The sequence below is a fragment of the Cetorhinus maximus genome, chromosome 12 (assembly GCF_964194155.1).
Source record: "Cetorhinus maximus chromosome 12, sCetMax3.hap1.1, whole genome shotgun sequence".
Lineage (NCBI taxonomy): Eukaryota > Metazoa > Chordata > Chondrichthyes > Lamniformes > Cetorhinidae > Cetorhinus > Cetorhinus maximus.
The window spans coordinates 108,070,109-108,082,248 of record NC_135890.1 but is presented as its reverse complement, the minus strand read 5'-3'; the positions used below and the strand labels follow the sequence as shown (position 1 = coordinate 108,082,248).

The 12,140-nt window shown below is 43.1% G+C and overlaps 1 protein-coding gene and 1 long non-coding RNA gene across 5 annotated transcripts in view; both read left to right on the top strand.

Annotated features, from left to right (window-relative positions):
* The window catches only part of LOC144687829 (uncharacterized), a 701,476-nt gene that overhangs the window by 272,634 nt on the left and 416,702 nt on the right, over positions 1-12,140 (top strand). The gene's annotated exons all lie outside the window — the stretch shown is intronic.
* smtnb (smoothelin b) overlaps positions 8,655-12,140 on the top strand; it is a 413,005-nt gene continuing 409,519 nt past the window's right edge. For all 4 annotated transcript variants that reach the window (XM_078554317.1, XM_078554318.1, XM_078554316.1 and 1 more), the window contains exon 1: positions 8,655-9,216. In XM_078554317.1, the coding sequence (XP_078410443.1) occupies positions 9,166-9,216 (51 nt within the window). In that variant the 5' untranslated portion in view covers positions 8,655-9,165. The remainder of the gene's footprint in view (positions 9,217-12,140) is intronic.

Here is a 12,140-nt window from a genome sequence, read left to right as displayed (position 1 = left end):
CGCGTGTGTGGATGAGTGCTTGTATGAGGCTCCAAAAGGCTCTGCCACACATGTATTTCCCCCTCCAGAATCACTCATGGGCCGGCTGCGTGCAGCTGAGCTGCTAGCGGGGGTTGAGGGGGGGATGCAGGGGGATGACTTACAAAGCCCGTAAATTAAGCTGAATGACACCATTACACATTATTCAGTGAAAATGAATATATTTGCAGATTATAAAGTGACAAAATGTGTTCGTCCGTGCAACCAACTGTGATCAGAATTTCTTAACTTTTCTAGGCTTTTGACTTCTAGGTGTTGCCCTGACATCCACAGCAGGGGTGGAGACAGCCTGTGCAATGGTTGTCCCTGTTGCCTCTGATGACTTTGACGTGGGTCCTCTGGACAGCCAAGGCCTTGGGGGCCCCGGCTTGCTTTAGCTGTCCTCCTGTGAGCCAGCTGCTCCCTCTGCGGTGACAGAGGACGAGGTTGAGGAGGTCACTCGGAGGGAACGGACAGCCTCTGAGGTTCCTGAGTGGATGACCCAGGGGTGTCCAGCTGCCATTCCTCCTCTCTTCAGGTGCCCGAGGTCCCCGGCCTGACTCCTTGAGGGGAAGGAGCACCTGGAGGGACGCTGAGGTGCCCCATTTCCCTCTCGCTTTGCCACTGCAGGAACTCACCCATGGCTACTGCGATGGAATGCAGGTCTGCACGCATCTCTGCGTTCTGCTGGACAAAGGTCCCCACGGTGTCCACCATCCTCCCAATGGAGACTTCTGTGCGGGCACATGTGAACACTGCTTCATCAGAGAGCAGGCGGACACACTCCTCTGACTCCCGTGCCACTCTGTTGAGGGCTTCCAACAGCTCTGCGTGATGTTCCCTGCCTTTTGCTGTCTCTCCACAAATGAGTTGGATGGTTGAATTCAGAGGCTTGTCATCTGATTCAGACCTCACAGCTGCCTCACAGATGCCTCGGCAGTCCTCCGAGTGCCAGGGAGCTCGGCTGAACTTGCTTCCTCCTGCTGAGGACATGTGCTCATGTGGTGACCACCAGATTGTGAACCCGAACCTGCTCTAGGTCTAGTTCCCTCAGAGGTATGTGTCTCTGCGCTGGTGGAGGATATAGGTAAGCGCTGTGACAGGTCTTCCAGGCTGCTTATTTCCAGCTCTTCAATGGAGGCGGAGTCCTCTTGGCTGGAGGTGAGGACATGGATGGAGCTGAGGGGCTGGCTGGCTGAGGATGTCGGTTGCTTGGCAGAGCTCCCTGTGAGCCAAGGTAGAGATAATTAGTGCATGGCAACAGAGTCGAAAGCAAGAGAGAGGGCACTCACAGTTGTGTTGAGAGAGGGATGACGTGGTGCAGGATCCTCATGTAGATGTTCTCCGCCGACCTCACCATGGCTGCAGGCATGGTCCATGTCCTCACCAGTCAGCACGATGGCACACTTCTCAAAGTGAGTAAGGGGCCTAATGTGGCCCACTCCACCCCTAGTCTGGGACCTCTCCCTGCTGCTTTGAGCCATCTTCTCCTGCATGAAAACAGATGGTGAAAGTGCGAGCAGAATGCATGGCACTGCATGGAATGTTTGTGTGGTGAGTGCAGCCATGGACAGGATGAGGACATGAGCTCCACAGGATATGAGCCTGATGGAGATGTGAGGGACTGTGTGACAGTTAGCGGTGTTGTCCCTTGAGGTATGAGGTCCCTATGGATGTGTGATGGGTTTGTGAGTGTGTGAGTTGAGGGTGAAGAACAGAGTGACATACCTTGACGAAATGAATGAGGCCATTTATCCTCTTTTGGCACTGGGTGCCTGTTCTCTTTTGCAGGGCATTGGCAATTGCCATCACTGCTACTTCCTCCCATGCTGGATTGGTGACATTGCTTGCTGGTCTTCACCCAGAGTGGGGGTAGAGGAAATCATGGCAGCCCTCCATGGCATCCAAAAGGCACTCAACAGACGCGTCACTGAATTGGGAGGCTGTAGTCTTCTTGCTTTTTGGAGCCATGTATCCTATGCAGTAGTCTTGGGCTAGAAGCACTAACATGTATGCGTGTGGCTGCAGTTTAAATATGGCAACCAACGTGAAGAATAGGCCAAGTGATGGCATAGTGGCCGAGTGTGAACCCACCCACCATCGAAACGGCTTGTTTTCCGGGAATGCATGTTTAATGAGGTGGAATTGGGATGATGCAGCATGAAAAGCCGCCATCGCGGCTGGCAGGTAAAACATTCTTTTTCCCGCCCGCTACCGCACTTAGTATAAATCCGGGACGATTCTGCCTTAAGTGTCAGTATTTATATATTCTTTTTAAAAAATCTTGTTGTGGAATTTGCTATTTTTTATTTGCTATTTCAATTAGAGCAGAGCAATTTCATCAATGACATTATACTACTAATGCATATATACAGCACCTTTAACACAGAAAAACATTACAATGTGCTTCACAAAGGCATAATCAGAAAAATATGAAAGCTGAGCCAAGAACGAAAATAAAAAGAGTAATGGGCAAAACTTGATGAGTTGGATTTTGAGGAGGGAGGCGGAGAGACAATGGGGTTGAGCATGGGGTCCAGACAACTGAAGACACTGTAGCCAATGTTGGAGAAAGGGGCAATCCACAAGTGACAAGAGACAGTGGAATGGGTTGGGTATCGTTATAGAGCTAGAGAAGGTTACAAAGAAAGGGAAGACTGAGGCTATGAAGGGATATAAACACAAGGAGAACTTTGAAATTGGAAAGGTTGGGGGATTTGGGAACTAAAGAAAACAGCAATGGTAGCACACAGACAACAGAGATTTAGATTAGCTTAAGTTTATGGAAGGCACAATGCAAAGCCAGCCAGGAGAGCATTGGAATTGTTGAAGCTGGAGGTGACAGAGCCATTGATGAAACTGTAAGTGGCATAGGCTGAGGCAGTTTGGTTATGTTATGCAGGTTGATGTGCAGTATTAGGATCAGAAGCTTAAGTCATGGTTGAATAGGTGCCAAGATTTTGAACAGTTTGGTTCAGCCTGAAATAATGGCCAGAAAGGAGGATGGAATCCATCGTGAAGGTATAGCGTTTGTGGTGGTGGCTAAAGACAATGTCTTCTGTCTTCTCAATGTTTAACTAGAGGAGCTTATCCATGACTAAATATTGGACATGTGGACTGACAACACATTGACAATGGAGGGGATGACATAGGTAATGAAGAAGAGGTAGGGCTGTTGTCAACAGACATGTGGAAGTTGATTCCATGTTTGTAGATGATTTTATCAATGTGCAGCTTGTAGATGAGGAAGAGGAGGTGGCCAGGCAAGATCTTTGAGGACTCCAGAGGTAATAAAATGGGCAGGAAGATGAACCAAGCCAGAGATGGTTTGGGTGCAATTGGGCAGGCAAAAGTGGAACTGGCTATACCACTAAGCTGGACAACAGAATTTAAGGAGGATGCTGTTGCCAACCATGTCTAAAGCTTCAGAGAGGTCGAGGAGGATGAGGAACGACTGTGCATCACATAGGATGTTAGTGCTATGGCAAGGGTGGGAAATATTCATACATGTAATTGTAGGAAAGATAGACACAGATTTGAGGGGTACAACATGTTCAAGAACTTGGGTGAGAAAACTGAGACAGGCAGTTCATTTCAATGATGGTGGAGCCAAGGAGTGTTTTTTTTGAGGTAGAGACATTGACAGCAGTTCAGCAAGAGAAAGAGGGTCAGTACCTGATGAGAGGGAATCATTTACAATGTCTGCTGTTGTGGGCACCACAAAGGTTGGGTGCTCATTAGTTATGGGAATAGAATCAAGGGATCAGGAAGCGGGTCGACAACATCAGCTTGGATGAGGGGAAATGGGAAAAAGTAGGGTTGTAGATTCAGGGTAAGGGAACAGGGATACTGGGCAGCCGAACAGATGGTCTCAATCTTAGTGGCAATGAAGTCTAAAAACTCATTGCAATTGTTGGAAGTGAGGTTGGAGGGATTTAATATGATGATTGTAGGAAATAATCTGGGGTTTGTTCTTTCCTTTCAGCATGATCCTGAAGTAATGGACAGTTTTGGCAGTGGAGAGTAAGGTCGCATTTGATGCTTAAGTCTTTGGAATTGAGGCACTGAAAATACAGGAATAAAGAAAAAAAGTCCTGAAAACATTCAGCAGGTCTGGCTTAACATTTCAGGTCAGTGACCTTTCATCATCACTGGGAGATACTGGTGATAAACAGCTTTTAAGCAAAAACATAGCCAGGGAAAAACTGATGATAGTGGGGGTGGGGATGTAGATTGAGGGGGTGGTGGGGACACAGGGAAAGAACCAAAGGGAAAGCTCTGTGACAGGTTGGAGGACAGGAGTGATTACATGACAAAAGGGATGATGGTGCAAGGCAAAAGGAATTATTAATGGATGAACATACAAACAGCTGGGTCTAGAGGAGTTGTAATTAGTTACAGAATGTTCAAGAGAAAGTGGGAGCCATGATTAAGATCTCAATTTATTGAACTCAATGTTAAGGTTGGAAATCTGTAAAGTGACTATTGGAAATATAAGATTGTGCTCCTTGAGCTTGTATTTAGCTTCACTGGAACAATGTAGAAGGCTGAGGACAGAAAGGTCAGAGAGGTTAGAGTGGGAGTGGAATGCTGAGTAGAGAATGGATCGAAGGGAATAGAAGAGAGCAAAGGTTTTGCTGGAGACAAAGATGGATGCGAAGGAGTGGTTGAGCAGATCAATAGCTGTAGCTGTATTATGATGAATAAAGGGCCAAAATCTAGGCATTGATAAACATGGCAGCCATGTGTAGTGATGTGAGCGAGAGCAATGTCAATCAATGATTCATTCTAGGGCAGTCTTGTGGAATGGAACTCGTAGGTATTTTTCATTGATGAGTAGAATTGCTTTGTGGGATTGGCTAATTACAAGAATATTGCTTTGTTAAAAGAAATGGCAACACTTTTTAAAGCCAATCTTATTCAGGAGAAAACTCAATGGGTACAAGTTGATGTAAGACAATGTAATAAAAGTTATGCTCACTTTCACTTTTGCAATACTGTATTGGTATTATTGATCAGTTTCTGATTTAAGATGTAGCGTTGAAACTGTTCAAAAACATATCAGTTGAAATTAAAAGAATAAACTACGCACCTTTTTGGATATCACTAATTTGTCTTGGTAGCGTTTTTGACTTACAAGATTGCCATGCCCTTTTTAAAATATATTGAAACATTTAAATAATTTATATAAACATTTGGATGTTCTAAGGTCATGAAAGGTGCTATATAAATGTAAGTTCTTCATGTTTTTCTAATTGTCTTGTAATAGTTTGCACTGCCTTTCCAGAGAAATATCTTTTAGTAAAAAAAATTTTTCACAGCTGAGACACATAGCAATATAATGATAAAGGATATGATTTTTTAAACATCTGTACAGCATTTTCAGATGGAATAATATAGATTTTGTAAAGATCTCTGACATATTACAAAATAAATAACCGTGTAATGAGGTTTAGAGGCCAGTTAGCTCAGTTAGCTAGAAAGATCAGTTTAATGCCAACAGTGCAGGGCTCATTTCTCATTCTGGCTGGAGTAGACTTGGGCTTGCCTCTTCGTCCAATCCATAGTAAAAGTCATGGCACTTTGCCATGGTTCAGCAAATTATTGCCAATGACCTGCCTTTGGGCAGAGAGCTCAAGAAGTAGAAGATGAGGTTTGTAAACCAATGGCTGATCTGTATTGGTTTATATTTGAAAAAATAGCAACTCATAATTTTAATAACAACTCTCTTGATTTTTAAGAGTTTGTCTTCTGATTTATAAAATGGTGGTATTGGTATGCCTGTGATAATTAGGGAATTTATTTGTATGAATGAAGGACCAAAGGAGTGAAATAGTGTGCAGCATTTGGCATGTTTATTTATCTGTGGTTGTCATGCCATGGCTTATGATAGATGCTAAAATATATTTGCCCCAGTAAAATTACACTCACTGTGTTCTGTCCTGTAGAAGAAGCAGGATTGGTCAACTGAGGGTGGGATAGTGGGGAAGAATCAAACATGAGATTTGGCTGGAAGGGGACTGAGATGGGATCTGTGGGCCAATATGCTGAAGGGTGAGCTGGGAACTGTAGGCCCATACGCTGAACCTGGAGGCTGAAGCTTGGTGATGGAAGTTCCTGGGAGGGAAATGGAGGTAGTCCTCTAAAGATGCATTGGGCAACTTCAAAATGATTGTCAGGCCAGTGGGGGGACTACTCATGACCCTCCCTGACCCTCCATTGGCAACAGCGCTGAGACAACCACCTTCTGAAAGGCAATATAAAGCCATGCTATTTGGTGCACTGGGCTCTGTTAAATAGCCCAGTGCTGTTATGTTTTAAAACCAACTATGTCACTTATACAGAGCTGGTGCTACATAACTGGGATAGTGAATTACATTGCAAATAAGTAAAAGGACTGTGATTTGAAAACATGATCACAGGCAGTTGAAATTACAGATATCATTGCATGAAAATGAAGCTATTTAATTCACAATGGCCACTAGATGGAGTCTGTGTCTTAAGTTTTTAAACTTATCAATATGGAAAAACATGTTGGGGAATTGATATCTGAAATGTGTCGTAATTGCAATCATGGGCCAATAACATTCTCATGTAGTACTCAGCATTTACTTGACTTAGAAAAGACAAACGTACAAAGGAGCTAAATTCTCTCTATAAATGTAAAAAACAGTGCAAGCTAAAATTTAATACAGGTAAGTATTTTGCACATTGGGAGAAAATGGGCATGCCTCCCTCCCTAACAGCACTGTAGGTGTACCTACACCAAATGGACTGCAGTGGTTCAAGAAGGCAGCTCACCGCCACCTTCTCAAGGGCAGTTAGAGATGGGCAATAAATGCTGGCCTAGCCAGTAACGCCCACATCCCATCAATTGATAAAAAAAGTATGGATGGGATAGAAATGGCTAACGTTGAAGTATAGATGGAATAGTGGTTGGCACTTAATATGTAAAATCATTGAGAATAGCAAGAAACAAATGAAAGTAGAACAATGTTGTTATATCTGTAGATTACAGACCAGAAGATATCAAACTAATTGTTCTTATTCAGACTGTACCTTTCATTATTGTGTTCAGTTTTGTTAACCAATGTTTAATGGAATCATATCATAAGGCTGATCCCTGGTATCAGGACATTGAGAGTAAAGATGGAAAAAACTGGACCCTTTATCTTCGAAAGAAGACAATTGAGATGGGAACTTAGAGATGTACACAAGGTAAATCTAGAGCACTACTTCAAAGTAAGCCAAGATATTAGAGCAAGTAGCATTGGTCCTTATGAAAAGTGAATACAGGCCTGATGTAAACAAGAACTTCTTAACACAAAGAGTGGTCTTGAGGTCAGGTTAATTCAATTAATTCAAGATTTGGTTAGATAATATGGATGGAATGATTGTACATTTTTTTAAATGGATGAGCTAAGAGGGTCCTATAGCCTCCCAGATCAAGCCTTTTCCAAGTGTCCTGGGACCTACCTTGTCTGTGTATTCAGTTACTCATCATTGAGCTAAACAAACTATGAAAGTCCCAGGATTCATCCCTGGCTGATTTAGCTGATCTCAGCTGAAGCAGCTATAAGGACACTATAATTGGCTTTAGCATTCTGACAAAAATGGATTCTGATAAAATGGGTCAAAACTCCTGACTAGCACAGTGGATTTTTTTAGAATATGGGGGTGAATATATGTGAATATACTGTGTTACAAGTGTCAGACGCCAGGCAGCACCTCACACAAACCACTATTCTTCCAAGTAAAGGTGTGTTTTATGATTACTAGGAGGCCTGGTGGGGGAGGAGAGGCATCCAGCTGAGACCAATCCTATCTTCATCTGACATTCAAAATGCAGTTGCCAGAGGTAGGGACTTGATCTGATTCATTTTAAATATAATAGATGCTGAGGCTGAAGTATTTCTACTTTAGTCACTGAGTTATTGAGAATGTAACCAGGAGAGGGTGCTTTTCTTGCCTGTTTTTGTTTCAGATTTGCTGCAGAGGCTTTAAACCCAGGCCCCATCTGCTCTTTCAGGTGGAAGTAAAAGATCCCATGACATTATTTTGAAGAATGTTGATGTTCTCGTCTATACATCTCCCTCAACCAAAATCACAAAAAACAATGATCTGGTCATTTTCACGTTACTGTTTGTGGAAGCTTGTTGTGTGCAAATTGGCTGCCGCCTGTCCTAGATTACAACAGTGACTACACTTAAAAATTAATTCATTGGCGATAAGACAATTTGCGACATCCGAAGCTCGTGAAAAAGTGTTATATAAATGCAAGTTTTGTCATTCTAATCTAAAGGTCATCGACGTTAACTTTGTTTCTCTCTCCACAGATGCTGCCAGACTTGCTGAGTATTTCCAGCATTCTCTGTTTTTAATTTCAGATTTGTGATACTGTCCCCTTTTTTACTGTTGACTATCTCTAAACGGCTGCAATATAACCTGACTGTAAGCGTAGGAGGAAGATTTATGGACGGATTATGTCTCCCAAAGGTGCACAGATCAGAGTGGGCCGAGCCACAGCGACGGTTGGTATTCATACTCCAATCACAAAGAAGCTGGTGGCGTAGGCAGGACGCGATTGGACGATGTGGGTGTTGTTGGGCGGGGCTTGACGGGGATGGTCGTTATTTGAAGCTCGCGCTGAGGTGAACGGTTGCGAATGGAACGTTCCCGGGATCGCGAGCCAGGAATTTGAAAGCAGGGAGCAGGAAGAACCTCGGGATTCGGTATCCGAGAGACGACACGTTCGAGAAAGGGTCAGGAATTACCTGGATTGCCTGATCTCCCTGAGCTTCGAATTGTTCCTGATTGTTATTTTTAAGAGGAGACAAGCCATTTTTGTTCCCCACCCCACTCCACCCCTACCTTCCCTCTGCTGGATTGTTGACCGAGTTGCCGGAGGAAAGAGCGCCGCACCTGCAGCGATTAAACTGTCAGTCCCTCCCCCCCCCCCCACCCCCCCCGCTCCTGTCACCGAGTGACAGCCTCTAACTACCTGAGTCCCAGTCTACTTCAGATCTACCCGCAAAGAACATTGAGGGTGATTCGAGCTACAACCAACTTCCGCAAAAAAAAAGTTCTCCGATCAAGTCATCCCGCGATCCCCTCGGGGCTATTGAGCCAACACCGCCCGGTCTGACCATGTCCGCAGACCGCTACTCCGCTCTGGACGAAGCGGCCCTCAGGAAACTGGTGAGAAAGAGAGAGCCATTGATTTGAGATTAAAATGTTGTCCGAGCTCGGTGGCTGTGCTGGGTTCTGCTTTGCTACTGACGAATGTGCCAGGAAGCACATTATTATTATTGCTAAATCCCGATGTTGTACCTGGATGCAGAATATGCAGCTTTGACGGATAATTTCTCAGGGTCACAGGCGGGTGCCCCACACCAGTGACAATGATATATTCTGCACCAAGGCACATAGGCACTTTTTAAAACGAGAATTACCTTCTGTGATTTTGGGTTTTTTTTTTGGTTTTGGGGTCACCTACTGTTTAAAATGTGAAACTGATCGCAAACATTGTTACATTCTCACCGTGCCTTTCAACCGGTTTTCCGAGCAGTTGCTGCACTCAGTGGAGCATTTTAAATATTGTTGGTATCATTCTGAGTCTTTCCACTTTAAACTTTTTTTTAAAATGTGGGTTTAAATGAACATTGTTAATCTGACCCGCTGAGACATACAGTTCGATATTTGAACTGATTTGGGCTAGGGCAGCAATTGTGGCATTACATGTTAACCTCGGTGTCCTTCAGCTGGGGCTCTGGACTTCTGATGAATTGAGCACTAGGCTTTCCTGTGATGCCACGATTAATTGAGTACCTTTCAGACTTTTCCCGCAAAGGTGAGATTGGGCGATGTACGCTTTAAGCCTCGTCGTACTGCCTACTTTCAAATCTATGTCGATCTCCCTGTGGCTAACTTGATCCAAATTTTGTTGGTTTTCTAATTAGAAAGGATTGAATCTTGCTGGAGAAATAATTATGTGTTGACGATCCTGGCTATTATTAATGCGCAAATCAGCCAGCAAAATCAGGAGGTTAAGAAATACCTGAGTTGCGAATCTCCAAAATTTTCTGGCTGCTTTCTTCGCTGTTAGAGTTATACTAAATATGCAAATGATTTTCAAGAAGGAAAGTTAGTTTCGTGAAATATAGGTGGGTGAGCTAACTATACCTGTACATTCCCATTTACTTGTAGCCTGATCTGCTCTCATTTGGAAACATAAGGGTGCTGTGATAACGAAAAAAAATGCTGGAAATAAAAACGCAAATTGTAGAAATATGTAGCAGTTCTGTTCGCATCTGAAAAATAGAAACAATTAACTCCTCAGATGAAGACCTTTTTTTGCTGGAATCGGGAATACAGTATGCTATACTACAGTATTAGACAAATGGGATGAGCATCACATTACATCTGTCAGTTCCGATTCCCTGAAATTTGCACTAGCTAAATTGGGGGACAGATTTCCATGATTGCAAAATTATGCTCATGAGAATTAGGATGTGTCTTAAAGTCGTAAAAGCCACACAGCCACACCATCACTAAGACCACCTACTTACACCTCTGTAACATTGCCTGACTTGGTCTCTGTCTCAGCTATTTTGCTGCCTGAAACTCTTGTCTGTGACTTTGTTACAACCTAGGCTTGGTTTACTCCAGTACGTTTCTGGTCAGCCTGCCACCTCCATAAATTTGAGGTTATCCAAAACCTTGTTGCTTCTGCCCTGCACAAGTTCCATTCACCTATCACCCTTGTGCTTGCTGACCTACAATAACTCCTGGTTAACCAATATCTTGATTTTAAAATTCTCATCCTTGTTTTCAAAACCCCTTCATGACCAATCTCTGTAATCTTCTCTAACTGCCCAACCCTATCAGTGCTCTTCTAATTCTGGCCTCTTCAGCATCCTTGAATGTAATTGTTCCACCACTGGTGGCAGCGCCTTCAACTGTCTACACCCTAAGTTCTGGAATTCCCTTCCTAACACACTTTGCATCTCTATCTTTTTATGTTCCTTTACTCTTAAGATGCTCCTTAAGACCTATCTCTTTGACCAAGGTTTTGGTCATCTGCTCTAATATCTCTTTATGTGGTTTGGTGTCTAGTTTTGCATTACAATGTTCCTGTGATGCACTTTGGGAGATTTTATTATGTTAATAAATAAATGCTATATAAAACAACAAATTGTTATAAATGGTATAATTTGCAATTTTTTGGATTTGGAACCATTGAATACTTTGTTTAGGCAACATGTTTTCTTGCATCGTACCTTCAAGCAGTCAGATATGGGATGTGGAGAATTAGTCTTGGTCTTGCAAGTTATGCAGGAATTGCCAAACCATTAGTATTTTCATCTTAACATGACCTCTTATCTCTGCCTGTATTTTATGAAAATATGAGTGTGTTGATTGGCTGGCTAGTTTGTTTTTAAGGACAATTTGCCAATAATAAGTTATCCTGCTGCACTTAACAACTGTTTTAACTAATAAAGGAATTGAAGTTCAGTCCTATAACTTGCACAGTAGTAATTCCTAAGTATTGGAAACATGGATAGAAGCCTGAACTATTGATAAAACAAAGCAATGACTCCTAGAAGCCAGACTTTGATCATAATTCTTTTCCTTTGCTTTTCTCTCTGTTCCTCTGTACCCCTGGGCTGAAAGCAGTAGCTTTCTTGTGCACCAAAGATAATCTGGTACAATGCCTAAATGATCGTTCTTTTTAGTTCTAAGTGCGGGCCTGGATAGTGAGTGTCATTGGATTGTTTGATTGATTGAATATTGCTGAAAAGAGATATGTTGCTGAAACTTTTCATCTTGCATTCATCAGGACAAACGCAAGAATGCCAAATTTCCACTGATAACAACAATTTATACCACAGGAGAAAAGGGGTCCTGACTGGTTAGCAAGTTGACTCTAATTGGCTGAGACATGGCTATGCCCAAAACAGTGGGGGACTATAGGCTCCCCATGCTTCTGGGTAATTCAAAAAAGGCACAAGGCTTGAACGTATTCCTTTTGTTTGCAGAGAATGGGTCCCTGCATATGATTATATGTCGCTTCTAGCAAGCGTAAATGAGCCATGTTACAAGCTTGACTGATTATCTTAAAT